This window comes from Salminus brasiliensis, chromosome 7 (genome assembly GCF_030463535.1).
Source record: "Salminus brasiliensis chromosome 7, fSalBra1.hap2, whole genome shotgun sequence".
Taxonomy (NCBI): Eukaryota; Metazoa; Chordata; class Actinopteri; order Characiformes; family Bryconidae; genus Salminus; species Salminus brasiliensis.
Window position 1 is genome coordinate 37026231 of NC_132884.1, and position 15300 is coordinate 37041530.

The 15300-nt window shown below is 39.8% G+C and overlaps 2 protein-coding genes across 4 annotated transcripts in view; one reads left to right on the forward strand and one right to left on the reverse strand.

The window, feature by feature from the left end:
• Positions 1 to 15300, reverse strand: part of rtf2 (replication termination factor 2) — a 35499-nt gene that overhangs the window by 6072 nt on the left and 14127 nt on the right. The window contains exons 6-8 of one of the 2 annotated variants that reach the window (XM_072684816.1): positions 1910 to 2023; positions 1582 to 1636; positions 1138 to 1197 (exon numbers count right to left, since the gene is read on the reverse strand). In XM_072684816.1, coding sequence (XP_072540917.1) covers positions 1138 to 1197; positions 1582 to 1636; positions 1910 to 2023 — 229 coding nt within the window. Of the gene's footprint in view, positions 1 to 1137; positions 1207 to 1581; positions 1637 to 1909; positions 2024 to 15300 lie in introns of both variants that reach the window. The other variant, XM_072684815.1, reaches the window with a different exon arrangement.
• On the forward strand, positions 3430 to 8977 carry gcnt7 (glucosaminyl (N-acetyl) transferase family member 7). 2 transcript variants are annotated; one of them, XM_072683157.1, is made up of 4 exons: positions 3430 to 3747; positions 4928 to 5907; positions 6816 to 6911; positions 7089 to 8977. In XM_072683157.1, exons 2-4 carry the CDS (start codon positions 4968 to 4970, stop codon positions 7316 to 7318), a joined length of 1266 nt encoding a protein of 421 aa, XP_072539258.1. In that variant the 5' UTR covers positions 3430 to 3747; positions 4928 to 4967; the 3' UTR covers positions 7319 to 8977. The 2 variants fall into 2 exon arrangements, with proteins under 2 accessions (XP_072539258.1, XP_072539259.1); XM_072683158.1 differs by having other exon boundaries at positions 4931 to 5907.

Genomic DNA, 15300 nt, shown 5'->3' on the forward strand with positions numbered 1-15300 from the left:
TGTAGTTCTGCTAGTGGGCTTGTGGCTAGGCCATACACTAAATAGATCAGTTGCAGGCAAAAGTATGTCAAGTGTAGGTGGCCATCAAAGAAACAATGAACCCCTCAGAGTACATAGTTACAGAAAAGGAAGCCACAGGGAGGCCCACAATCACTCAGATGGAGCTACAAAGATCAGTGGCTCAGATGTGGAGTGAGGATGCACCACTCAATGATTGTATAATGATATGATATATACACACAAATGGGAGCGTGGCTGGGGAAAAAAGCCATTACGGATTTCAAACAAACAAACAAACAAATAAACAAAAACTCAATTCCAAGAATGAAGCATGGGGGTGGCTGCATCATGTTGTGGGGATGTTTTTTTTTTCATTGTTAAAACTAAAGAAAGGATGGATGGGGTTGAATGCATGAGCAAGCAGCATCTGTGTGGCACCTGTGTAAGTGGCATCTGTAATCCTAACAAATCTCATTACTTTTGCAAAGCATATGCTGTACTGTGCAAGGGATTTCACACCTGTGAAAATCATAATAAAAAAAAGTAGCTTATCTGGTCAGTAAGTGTTTATTTCCTCCATACAAACACTACCACTGCAATAAATGCTAATAACATTCCTATAGAAAGTCGTTATTTTCCGTCACTGTGTTAATCATTAAAACATCTCCAAAGTTCTCCTCATGGAGTCTAGTATTATTTAGAGTTCTCCTCAGATCAACACCTGGTTTGGTAAATCAGAGCTTAATGGTGGTAAATCGGGTGAGCTGCTGCTGCTGCTGCTGATGGAACTGAACACAGCCACACTGTGCTGGATGGACTGGGGGCGTCCAGGAGAAACCTGGAGGAATCAAGCTCTGTTCTTCAGACTACATAACAAGATCTCACCTACTTTCTTCAAAATAAGAAGCTCTTGCACCTGTGTTTTGTGATTTGTGCTTACCTGCATCTATTACTTGTTCTAATGGAATCAGGAGTTTCTACAGTAAAAATTCTCTCACTATTGAGAGAAATGTTTTAAATAATGGGTTAGTGCCCAAATTAAGTGCCTAAATGTCTGCACAGTACAGTATTTATACAGTTAAAAGGAAGTCTTTACACCTAGCATTATTTTGAATATGTGAAATGAGAACTCAGTACCTGAGTCACTGCTGCTGCTGTCGCCGCCGCTCTCCCCATTTGTTAATCCTGGTTTAGACTCTGAAGACACTTCATGAAAACCCAAAAGGAACAGAAAAAAGGCAATTAAAAAGTGCAGATTTTAAAAGTAGAGATTTGAATAGAATCTTGCCACTGACAGATGTGAAAATCCAAACTTCATGTTTAAACGTCCACACAACTCTCTGCCAGATGAGGAAAAACAAGACTAAACAGGCTACCGTTAGTCACAAGGTTCATTTTATGCCAACTAGTGAGCTCCTTTTCACACAACAATTATTGCTAGTCTGTGCATGATAAACCAAACAATGCAATGGGTTTGTTTGGAAGATTTTGCATTTCTGAGCGGCCAGTTTATGTTAGGATCACAGATAACTCCAAAGTGGAACATAGACCTCTGAGAGGGAACTCCACTGTCCACTGTACCTTTTGCTTCTGAAGGTTTGGAAACGGTTTCAACACCCTTGCTTTTCTTTGATTTCTGAGAAAAAAGGAAACAAAAAGAGGTTTTTTTTGGCAACAAACAGCAAACATCATATAAGAAACATGCTCTACACTCCACAAATGAAGGTGGTTCTCTAAACCCCTTCTGGTTTGTAAGACGAGAGATGAACGTGAAGAACCAACAGTTTATGTTATGAACCCTGCAGTAGTACACAGTAAAAATTAAACTTCACTTGCAAATATGACTAGAGAAACCACATGAAAACAGCTGGGTGAAAGGCAGAGTGTGAAGAACATGATGCAGCCCCACCTTTCCTGTTTTAGCTTTGGCCCTCCTCTCCTCCATTGTCTTCTGTAATTTCTCCAGTTCCTCTTTGCTCCCATTCAGAACCACAATGTCTTCATCTTGGAAAGGATCTCCACACTACATATGGTCAGACAGAGAACCAAACAAAAATAACGGTAAATTACAAAAGGAGGACTCACATTAGTCTTTAACTTAGTCTAAGACGACTCCTTACTGCCATAATTCAGGCTTTAAATACACAGACACTAATTGATACTGACATTGAAACCACATTATTCTTTTTTTATAAGCAGAAAAATTCACTTAAATAACATTATCAGACTTCAGACATTTCAGTATCTTTACAAAAAGGTCTAAGTGAGCTGAGGTCAAAATGGTAGCGGCACATTTAAACACGAGGAAGAGTGAAACCTTAAAAGAAAAGTGAAACCATGCTTCATGCAGTTTTGGGTTCCTCAAACTGACAGAAAACTGACAGAAGCGTGTCGCATGTCACAAAATGTCGATATGAAGAGCTTGTCGGGGCGACTCATCTGCAACTAGGCTGGGAATGTTAAATGACCAAAGGACGATCTCAAACAGTTAAAATAGTACTCATGTCGCATGTTAAACGTTTATTCAAATTTACTAACTCAATTAAACTCACTAACTCAATCACTGGACCTGAGAAACAGAGTTAACTGAACTAAACAAACATTTCCAAATGAGTCTGAAGAAGCTGCATTATTCAAAATTGGCAGCTGTTCATCTCCACACAAAAAAACGGTTTATCCCATATGTGGCAAAGGCAAAGGGGAGGCTTATGTTCTTTTTCCTCAAACTGGAAGCTGCCCAACCTCAAGCATTCATTTTCCCCAAGCTGAATAAAGCAATCAGGGAAGCAATATTATGTGGGAACACGGACAGGTTTTAGTCACCGATGAAAGCTACTGAAATGAAAGCGTGCCGTGTGCACACACAAAGACAAAGGCATTCACTACCAGGGAAGCTATTGTCTCTCACAGTGGGGTCAACGTGACTTCTATCCGCAGTGGTGTTTGACACAAGAGGGCTAATCTCCTGAGCTGACCAGGCACAGCTCATAAACAGGCTGTCTCTAAGGCTCAGAGTGGCAGCACACCACTTCATACACCTGAACACAACACCACTTCGGAGCAAAGAGCTGGCCTCCTGTATTTAGACACCATTCTGCTGGACCAGGGGCTTTTGTTTTGGAAAAGTTTGGGAAAGATAACCAGATTGCCATGGGGGGAAAAAGGCGGAGGAGGAGTGTGAAGAAAAGACTGGGAGAGCCTGCTGGGGGAGCTGAACTGAGGATCAAGATTAAGAAAAAAAAATTACAAAAAAAAGAGCAAGTGTACGATCAATGGAGGAGAGGGGAAAAAAAAAGCAAGTGAGGCTGAGAAGTACAGAATGAACATTGTGGGAAGTATCAAGAGAGGGGAGGAGACTTGGAGGACAAGAGGCATGAGTGGTTGCTATGCGTCGCTCTCTTGCTCATTCGCTCTCTCGCTCTTGCGCGCACACACTCTCCCGCTTTCTCTCTTCCTACCTCATGGGAAATGTAGCTCGGCAGCCAACCCCACGGCGAACAGAGGACAGCACACTGATTACACAGCGGCAGCAACAAGGGTCACAAACACACACAGCAGGTCTGAAAGCGCTACGACGGCGGCTCTTGAGGCACAGATCTTCTCTTTCACTAGCAGCCATGGTTTCCCTTTTCCTCTGTCATTGTGTGCTTGGTTGAGGTCATGCTGGAGCGGACACTACTGGTCGGCAGTGTTCTCTAATGTTTAACTTCTTATGATAAGCGAACTGGACCCTGCAGGAGCTGAAAGGTAAGTCTGCTCTCTTGATCTCTATAGGTATTAGGTAGTGTGTGTGGTGGGGTTGCTGGAATGAGTAAAAACTCGTAGCGTTATTTAAAAAAAAAAAAATGAAAGGGGACGACAGTTAAAATGGGTGGGGGCTTGGCAGAGAAGTATCACAGCTTGCTGTATGTTTGGGAAAAGATTAAAATTCTCCTGCCATCAAAACACCAAAGTGGGCCAACTATGAGTCTGAAAAATATGAAAGCTATGAAACGTGTAAACTGCAAATCCATAAAATGAGGTATCTTGGAGACAATCTTATGTCTAAAGTGTTTTTAAGATTTTTAAGGTTTTCAAGCAGTTCTAGCCTAAAAAGAACCTCAAATACACATCTGAATCCCTTCCTACCCAGGAGTAAGGTCTGCTCCACAGAGAAGAATTTGACTGATCAAATCCTATGTAAACTTTAACTTTGCGACTTAATCAATAACCACTCAAGTAACTGGGCCCTCGCTAACAGACAATTCAGTGTAAATGGAGTGTCCAAACCTCGGCAGCATCCTATAGCAATTAGTCTTCAGTGAAATCAGCGACAGAGCATGCTTAAGTAAAATCCGGATATAAGGACTCGGGATGGAGGAAACATCCTTTATCTTATCCCTTAGAGAAAAACAGCAGGTGCAATTACTCTGTAAAAGGCAGATGAATTAGCCACTGATATTTAAATGCGAGTCCTTGATCCTGATATCCTTTTGCAAATGAAGAAATGAAAATGTGTTATACCCAAAGGCCGCTTGCTATCAAAACTTGTGCATTTATTGCAGCAGTATTTCCATAGTTGAACAGACAATAAAAACAAATGAAGAGCAAAGCAGTGGAGACAGATGTAGGATGAAGCCCACAAACAATAAGGTTATATTGAATGAGGATCTTATGTTCTATAGTTTTTTTTATTATTATTAATAATAAAACCTTGCTTTGTCCTTCCGTAAAATTACCATTATGGAAAAACTCTCAACCGGAGTCAATATTTCTAATTTCAAGTAATTTTGGACCTTTCTATTTCTAAGCAAGGCTGTTTTTCCAGTTGTTAAACACGGCAAAAGCAACTTACTTACAAGCAAATTCAAATATTCTATTTAACCTCAAGATTGAATGCCTATCAATGAGCTTGCTGACTGTTCCAACCCCAACCTGTGTGTTTTAGCAGGTACTACATCAGCTGGTCCGTTTGATGCCGGACTATTATGCTCCAGCTTGAGAGCGCCAAGTGCAGTTTTCTCTTTTGCCTCGGAATCTGCATCTTTATCTGCTCGGTCATCTACTTTAAGGCCAAGAGCGGGGACGCTCCCAGGGCGCTGAGCCGTAGCCTCAGCTGCCACCCGTTCCCGAACAACTGCCAAGCTCTGCCTCCCAGTTCCTCTTCCACAAGATGGCAAAGAACGTCATGTCGAGAGTTCAGCTATCTCGAAGGTCCCTTGAACTGCTCTTGGATGCAGACTGAACTTCACTTCATTATGGAGCCTCTGAGCACAGAGGAGGAGGACTACCCTCTGGCCTTCGTCATCACCATCCACAAAGAGTTTGAAATATTCGTGCGTCTGCTGAGAGCCATCTACGCACCTCAGAACGTCTACTGCGTTCACGTAGACAACAGAGCTCCCGACGACTACAAAGCAAGTGTCAGAAACTTGGTTGGGTGTTTCCCCAATATCTTCCTGTCATCCGTTAGCGAGCAGGTGACGTATGCTGGCTTTTCTCGCCTGAAGGCCGACATCAACTGCATGGAGGATCTAGTAAGGTCGCCGGTCAGGTGGAGAAGGGTCATAAACCTGTGCGGGCAAGATTTCCCCATCATGAGCAACCTCGAACTCATTCGATACATGCAAGGAGCAGAATGGAGGGACAGAAACATGACCCCAGGGATCAAACAGCCAAAGTACATGCAACACAGGACTCAAATACAGCATGTGGAGATCAAAGGTGTCTATGTGGTCCCAAAGGGTCTCAAGAAGAACTTTCCACCACATAATCTGCAAATCTACTTCGGCACAGCCTACTACGCGCTCACAAGAGCATTCGTGAAGTACGTACTCAACAGCTCAGTGGCCAAGGACCTGTTAGAGTGGTCCAAGGACACATACAGCCCTGATGAGCACTACTGGGTAACCCTTAACCATGTGAAAGGTAAGCACACACTCCTAGGTAAATTATATACAGGCATATTCAAATGATTAGAGAATATCTTAATGCCCAATATTTGCATACCCAACCATAGCTGGTCAATATTTTGACAGATGGTATACACTATATGTCCAAATGTTTGTGGACATCCCTTCAATGAATGCATTCAGCTACTTTGAGTTGAACCCATTACCGACACAGATGTGCAAATGCACACACAGCTTGTCTAGTCATTGTAGATAAGTACTGCCAAAATAATAGGACTCCCTGGAGCAGATCAACCTAAACCTATTGGCAACACACCTATTGCCAGGCGTGGGTTAAGAAGGGTATAAATCCCCCAGCATTGAGTTGTGGAGCAGCGGAATTATGTTCTCTGCAATGATAGATGGATGGTGCTCCATCCAGTACTTTTGGGATGAGTCAGGAGGAGGTGGGGTGGTGATCATCTAAGAACGCAACCTCACTCGCCAATAAATGGAATCAAATCTGCACAGCAATTCTTCATAATGTAGTAGAATGTAAGCCTTCCTTAAACAGTAGAGACAGTTACTTTTTAATACGCCAATAAAAAATGAATGAGGAGATGTCCCAATACTTTAGTGCATATAGTGTATGCAAGTGATGATCCACAAGTAATATTCGGGGAGGGGGAGGGGGGGTGAGACTAATAAACAGGATGAAAACCCCAGTCATATGAAAAGTAAGCACAGGGTAATTTGAAAAATGATACAAAGGTATATGCAAAAAAATCAGGGAAGCTCTAGGTACCCAAAATTTGTGAAATCAACCACAGCTCATGGAATATGCCGGACTGGACAGATAATGTAAAGTAAATGTATTTATCCTTAACTATAAACAGCAGGAACATGTAAAAACTGAAGTAATAAAAAATGTTTAAACCATCACAGAGGCGCCTGGAAGTAATATAGGAGGTGAATGGGAAGGAAATATTCGAGCCATCAAATGGAAGGACCAAGAAGGGACGGCACATCAAGGCTGCAAAGGTAGGACACCCACAACAATGTTATCAACACTGGATAAAATCTTGCCTAAAACAGTCAAAGGAATTTCATGTAATCCTCGTACCTGTGAGACGTATCTGTAAAGAGTTTACACAACACAGGATGAGAACGAATCCATTCACGGCACAATCTAATCAAGAACACTGTTTGTTTCAACAGGACGCTACATCAGGGACATTTGCATCTATGCTATTGACGACTTACCCTGGATAATCAAGAAGAACAGCATGTTTGCTAATAAGTTTGAGAGCACCAGTTTTCCTGAGGCTCTAGACTGCCTGGAACAGTGGCATAGGCACAAAGTCCTTCAACAAGCGATGGTGCCCATTCAGTTATCATGGCAGCTTGCAACCGAAGTCAACATCAGTAGCGTCACAGTAGCGGGTTGAACGCAAAACCGAAAGCGCTGCCAACATTAAGAAGGAGGACGTGATCAACGTGTGATGTACTAAAGTGAGATTTGTAACGTTCAGAATGGATATAATGTGGATACAATGTTCAGAAATATGATACATTCCTGTTTTGTGTAGAAGAAGCACTGTTTTGAGAAATATTTTTATTTATATTTATTGTACTGCTTTGTTGTGTATAGTTGCCATGGATTGTGCTTAATATGCTGAGAGACAGAACTATGAATATATTGGAAATATTTCCATTGGAAATTCTGTGGAACAGTATCGCTTCCTATAGGTTCTGTCTAAACTCAACACTTTAGTTCGTATGGAACAAACCCTTCAGCTTTTAAACTTATTGTACATTATTTATTTATACTACTCAGGGTTAATCTGTTAAATGTTTTGCTTATAAATGTTATAAATGATTTAACTGTCAATATATAACTATTCTTTACAACTTCTGCCTACAAACCCCAGGCATTCATAAATAAGAAATGACATCCAACAGATAGAAAGGTTAGTGGGAAACACTTTCACATTAGATGAGTATTGCACTAATCTGTATCCTACAAAGACTTACTATTAAGGGCTAAACTGGCTAACTCTGCTTGCAATAAACAACATTTAGGACTGCATTTTTATTACGTTTGGCAATGCTCCTCCAGATTATGTTTTGCTGCCCCATATTATGAACTTTTTGGTTTATACAACCAGTGCTGTGAAGTTGCTTCAGAGGAAATGACACACATTAGACATCCGATCCTTATCCAGGGTGGTTACATGTGAGCATCATTTCTAGTGTTACAGACTGAGGCCACAGATCCTGGAAGGAAATTCAGTTTTACAAATGTATTACAAGCAGGTGATTAAATTAGCCCGTGCAAGATGTTCCTCACTTATTTTCAGCTCTGGGTAGCTCATGCATCAGTGCATGGACAGGTCATCTTCCCGCATTGTTTGAACAACTATTACTTAAACTACACTTTCAAAAAATGTTATGTTTATGATTCACCATGCTGAGAGATGGGAGCGTGAAGGATCTTTACACTGGTAAACATCACGTAAAGATTCTTTAGACCTTTAAAAGGTTCTTCACACTCATACATCTCAATTCATTGCTATTCATTCTATGGCTCACAGAACCTTTGGAAGCACCTTTATTTTAAAGAGTTTATTATAGTTAACATGCCTATATGGGATTAAAACAGGTGCGATGACAGCAGGGAACATATTAATATTTGCACAGCAGGCACAGGATTTTGAAACTGGCCGTCACCAATTATGTTCCTAATGATCACTTGTTATTTACCTGCCGGTAACCTCGTGGTGGAGCATATTTGCCATGTTTGCGATGTGAATGTGTGCCTGGCTGGACAGTTGGGGCTGCCTATTATTGCTCACATCCGAAGCACTGCAGGGAGTGGGAAATAACATTGTTTGTGTGTTTGTTTTTTGCCTTGTGTGTGTGTGTGTTTGTGTGTTCTTAGATTACAAGGCCTTTTTTAGTATATTGTTCCTCCAGTCATTACAGTAAGGTTTAAGTTCTGACATTTTGTTTAATGCTCTTTTCTAAGTCCTGTCAAATCTGCTGAAAACAAGTCTTCAGTTTGTCTGCTATTTATAAAGCTAATGAAAACTCCTCTATAATGGTTTGATTATTTTTTAGAACTAAATGGATTATTAAAGAAACAGAATGAAAAAGCCTGTATACAATATTTCTTTGAAGGATAGTCATTCTTATAAATGCATCCTGTATTCAGTCACAATCACGCAAAAAAAAAAAAAAAAAAAAAAAACATTCTTTACATTGTGTCCAAATTTTATGATGAATGGACCAATAGAAATGCTCCAAAATGACTTGGATTAACATCTCTTCACATAGATGTTCACCAAAAGTTAAAAAGGTCATTCTAAAGATACCTTGTTTTTCCATGACAATGTAAAATGAAGCTGTGGTACTTTGTGGTACTGCTGTACAGCCATCAAAAGTACCTCCATTACCACTGCTAATGAACCACACATGCCTAGAGCACACACTTGCCTACAAATATACCATGAACAGATCATTTACAGGGATCTCTCTATTTAGACCAGTGGCTTCCTGTTTACCTGCCATTCTTTTAACCAGTACATGTGTATAGCAGTGCCGTACAGAAAGGCCTACATATCTACTTAGCTGAAAACAGAACACCATAGGATTCATCATGTCTAAATAATGGTTGATTAGCTAGCTAAACCAGGGTGATATCGATATCCAACACTGCTTTGTTTCAGCATGACTGTAGAGTAGCTCTATCATGATTAGCATGATGGTTGTAGCAAGCACAATTTACACCCCTGCACCAAGCAGATGGTAGTCATAGCGGATGCTGTGGTTTAATTTCCTTCCAGTCTACGGATATGAAAGAAAGAAAGAAAGAAAGAAAATGGAATGAACAGAAAGGGCGCAACGCAGGTCCTGCACGTGACCGGTCCCTTACAGCCAAGGATATCACTAAAATTAAACAAAAAAAAAAAAAAAAATGGTGCTAGACCCGAGGTTGCCCTGTTTTCTATGGTCACTAACAAGCAAATCAAGCTATATTAGAACGTTCACTGACCTTGTGGAAGGCTCACTACAGTTAGTCATACAGAGAAGATGTACTGAATATTACAACAAATGTTTATTCAAGAATTTCAAATGATCAAATTGATCAAATATCGAAGCAGAGCTGGAGGCAGTATGACTTCGCAAGGCAAAAGTGCTTCACAAGTGCTCGCTGCGCTGACAAACACCAGCTCATTCAGAAAGCACAAATGCCCAGAACAACTTCACATTCACAAGAATCATGCAGGACAAGCACAAACATTCATAGATTTGATAGAAGTAAATATACACAATATACACAGTTATATTGTCTAAAACACAAAAGTATGATTTATCTGATTACATAACAGAATATTCAATTCCAAAAACATTTGATAGTTGCAGCCCTAAAAGATATATTAACCAAACACATCAATCAGCCATTACACTAGTACCACGGACGGGTGAAGCGAAAAACATCTATTTATCTACTTTGGCAACGGTCAAGCAGGGGATATATTAGGCAGCTTTTTAATATATGTAAACAGTCAGTTCTTGAAGATCATGTGCTAAAAGCAGGAGAAATGGACAGCATAAGGATCTCAGCCACTTTGATAAAAAACCAAACTGTGATGACTAGACGACTGGGTCAGAACATCTCCAAAACATTAGGCCATTCCGGTGGGGTGCTCCCGGAATGCAATGATCAGTACATACAAATGTTAATGCCTTAAAATGGTCAGATCTGTTGTGGTGTACCTATTCATCTTTAGGCAGGTGATACTAATGTCTATATTCTTTACATACACAATCTTCTGCAAAGGTTTGGGCACCCTTGAATTGAGAAGTAGTAAACAGCCTCAATAACAAATAGAACATACTGAACATCTAGAACATAAAACCAATATTGGTCAGCTAATCTTTAGGCAACATTACACTGTGTTTCACAACAAAAAAATCTAATCAATGTGACCTGTGAAAAAGTTTAGTTTGCAAGAGACCTCTAGTATATGGCCACTGTCTGCATGTCTATGTCTTGCTGAACAGCTTGTTTAAGGCCTATCCACAAATTGTCAGATGTTTAGACCAGAGGACTATAGTGGGTATTCCAAAAGCTCCAAAATTTGTGTCTCTTCAGGTAGACCATGACTGTGTTCATGATATTCAGAACATTATCCTGTTGTAGAAGCTGCCATTTCATTAGATTATCAGATCTCATCATCTTAAACAAATGATCTGACATTTGCATCCAAGATTCACTGGTATTTTGTGGTACTGGTGGCTGGTATTATTTTCTCCACTCATGGAAAATAGTTGGCAGGGTGTTCTTTTCATGAAATGTAGTTACCTCCAAACTTATCATGGCTTATTGTGGCCAAATGTTTCTATATGAACTTGATCAGTCCACAGTAACCCAAACTCTAGATGTTCTATAGCACACACTGAGTAAAAGTTCCCTTCTTATAACTCGTCCATGAGGGCTAGGTTTGGTATCTTATTGACTCAGCTAAATTTTCATGCAGGTTCTTAGCAGTCATACCGAGCAGAAAATGAGCAGGTTCCCCTGCCACTGCCATTTCATAAAATACGCAACTAAAAATGGAAACTAACAAAACTAACAAAAAAAATAAAAATAAAACAAAACACAATAGTAGTAGCACAATGTAGTTATTTGGTGTACCTCAGGGCTCAGTTCTTGGCCCATTGCTCTTTATAGTGTACATGCTTCCTCTTGGTAAAATCAACAGGCATCACAGGTTGCCTTGGTTTTAGTGAACTGCTAAGCTAATGCGAGGACATGGATGACGGATAATGTTTTGAGCCTGAACAGTAACAAGTCGGAGGCTATATTAATTGTCTCTTCAGCTACAATTAAGAAGAACTATTTATTATCCGTTTCCACTCTGGGGTTATATTGTTTCTTCTTCGGCCCAGAAGAAATCTGTGAGGCATACATTGTTTTTTGAGCCTCATATTAAAAACATTTGCAAGGATGCATTGTTTTCATCTAAAGAACATGGCTAAGATCCAGCCTTTTCTCTCTTTTACTGCGGCTGAGACTATTATCCATGCTCAGTGTTGTGCTACGTGGACCCCCTGCTTGGGTTCTGAACAGGCTGCATAGATACTAGATCCTGGGAGCACATCTGTCCAACTCTGAAACATCTCCACTGGCTCCCAGTACAGAATCATGCCCAATATGAACAACTTACAATGGTTGTAATCGTAAACCTTGTACCTTGATAGTCAGTTGCAGTTGTACTCTCCTGCTTGCACTCTTCACTTCTCTGACCTGCTTTTGTTTCTCCCTTTAAGATGCACACCATTGGTGATGAGGCATTTAGTGCTGCTGGCCCCAAGATATGAAACAGCCTGCATTCTGAGCTGCATGCCTGTTAATGAAGCAAGTTATCTGTTGTCTTTCTGAAACATATTGTATTGTATCTATCTAATCAGGAAAGGCATTTTATTTTGTTCCATATGCAGGTCCCTGTTGCTCTGTATATTTAGTGTATTTCTGGATAAAGTTTGGTGTATTAGTACTATTCCACTGTAGAGTCTCTCCATGAACATTTCACTGCATGATGTCCTGACATGTTGTTGCAAATAAACCCTGTCTCGACGTGGATTAACTTGTGGCCAGTTATTACTTTCGTTTTTAGATCTTTAGACTGTTGCTTAGAGGAGACCATGGTTGCTGAGTGTTAAAGTTTGAACACCTAAATCTGAATAACCAGACAGTCCCTGTAAATCTCAGCTACGGCTTTTTATGTTTAAGTGTTTGGGTTAGGGAAGAAACAGACATTTTCTTAAAAAAAGGGGAGTCTGCTAACTGATGCTGGACAATTCAATGAGGTATACTTTTGTTTATTACTTAGTTATATTTACACCATAACAAAGATCCCTCAAGAGGAACAATACAAAAAGCCTGGACATAACTGTAATGTAACAGACCAATGTAAAGTGAATTGTAAACATTACATAATATTATTACATAGATTACATTATTTGTTCTGTTTTGCTTTGTATTTATATGGGCTGGTGTAAACTGTCTTTATGATCATTGCCAAATCAAACCTTGGCTACATGACAGCCAACCACACATTAAACAAACAAATATCAGTGTGGCCTGTGCAAGGGTTTGAGCACCTTCCAAAGTCAGGACTTCAACACCCCCCAACACTTTTAATAGAACCAAGGCTTGCAGTTCTCCACTTTACAGAAAGTGTCTAGTTCTAAACGATTCCTGGGATATCTTGCTGCAAAGCTTGTTTAAAATCTATCCACAAATTATCTACGATGCTTAGGTCAGGGGACAGTGAGGGCCATTCCATGAGCCCCAGGTTCTCTCTCCTCAGGTCATGTTGAGGAATTCTTTACATAACTATATTGCTGCATCCAGGAACTGTCATTTCTTAATAACAGTAACTACAAATAGAAACAAATACAAAATAATAACAATAAATAATAAGAAAATAATTACATAATTACGTTACAGGTAAAGTTGCGTGATTTTCATTTCCATCATGGCCATTTCTAGGGAGACAGACGACAGTTATGCATGGAAGATTGTGGGACAGGCAATGGAGTGCAAGAAGTGAGAACAATAAAAGGAGCTTTTCTAAACTATACAAAAGAGAAGCGAGTACTGCCAGACAGCGGCCGATTAGACAGTGTGTTGTGGCACATTTCGTCTTGTGGTACGTCAGCACTGAAAATACAATCTACAACGTGGGGGGGGATATGAACTGGAGATTTTCAGTGGTCCATTAGATGGATTCTCATCTGGATTTAATCTCAGAACTAGGCTAGAACTCAAGCAAAACAGTTAAACTTGCGACGATTAGTCCACAATGCTTTGCTTCATTGTAATGTTAACACAGAGTACTGCAATCGTAAAGTAAAGGAAGTGCATAATTGTGAAAATCTTTATAATAATATTACATAGTAATATAGTAATATTACACTGATCTAAATACTTTACTAGTTATTAAAATGTATATTTGTATATTTATAGTGATTCAGAAACTTCTACTTCTGCTTTTCCTGTAGTTTTCAGTTTTCCTGAGAGAAAAGCACGGTCATAAATAATGATTAAGAAACGAGGGAGCTGTTAGTCACCCATGCCAAGGGTGTCACATTTCAGGCATCACAAGAGGACTTTCACTCACAGAAACTGTAAACATGTGCATCCCAGTAGAATACTATTTAAAGGCTACAGATGTGAATGATGCAAAGCTTCAATTACATTAGCTTTGTAGCTACAGTGTAAAACAAACATCAGACACCAAACATAACACAATAATTAAGGTAACGGATTATTCCATTACAATTAATATTGATTAATATTTAGTATATTAAAGTTATATTATAGTAGATTATTGTAACTGGCAGATTATTAGCCATTTTAATATGTAATAAACTACCAATGGAAACATTAACACAAGGCATGTTTGCAGCTACTGTGTTTTTGCTTGATCAACAATATGCTGAATTAGGACATTTACATTTACGGCATTAAGCAGACGCTCTTACCCAGAGCGACATACAAGGTTATTCATATTACACAGGTGGGCCAATGTAGTGTCAGGAGTCTGGCCCAAGGACTCTTATTGGTGTAGCGCAGCATAGTCACCCAGACCAGGAATCGAACCCTGGTCTCCCACATGTTACATAACTGGTCTCCCACATGGTGTTGTAACTCAGTGGCAGGTAGTTGCGCCACACCAACCACAAGACACACCAGTATCACATCATATCAAATATAAACAATGTATTATTCAATCTTTGTGGAGAATGTGGTGGAAAAAAAAATAACACAGTTGTGGCCCCTGAGGAAATATACAAACCCTCTATCCACTTACATTTCACCCCTCTAAAAATCAACTCCATAATGAAAGTAACTGTCGAGTTTGTTTTCTTGTGACCAAACTGGAAAGCAGGCTTTGCATAAATGCGTCTTCTGTTAAATACTGAGTAATTCACTAATGGGTGGCTTACAGAATAGTAAATCATTTATACACTTAATTATTCTTTTGAAGGTTGTAGTCAAGAGGTAGCAGGACTCCCACTAATTCCGAACACCAAAGTACCAGTCCACTGGAAGGCCTAACTAAAACCAGCTAAAGATCATACATATACATATGCATGTAACACAAATACATATCCAAACATTTGGTATACTTAGCATGTATGATGCTGCAATAAGTGTTATACTTGGAGTCTTGCCTGAAAACAAAGCAAAAATATGTAAATAAATAAATAAATAAATAATTAAATCGCAAGGTATTTTATGGTCCAGAGCCCCCCTTTAAAACTGCAGCAATCACGAAAGTCTCACACAGAGTAAAGTCATTTATAAGTGAAGGAGTAGCTCAGTACTGCCACAGCACTGTTTCTGACTATGTCT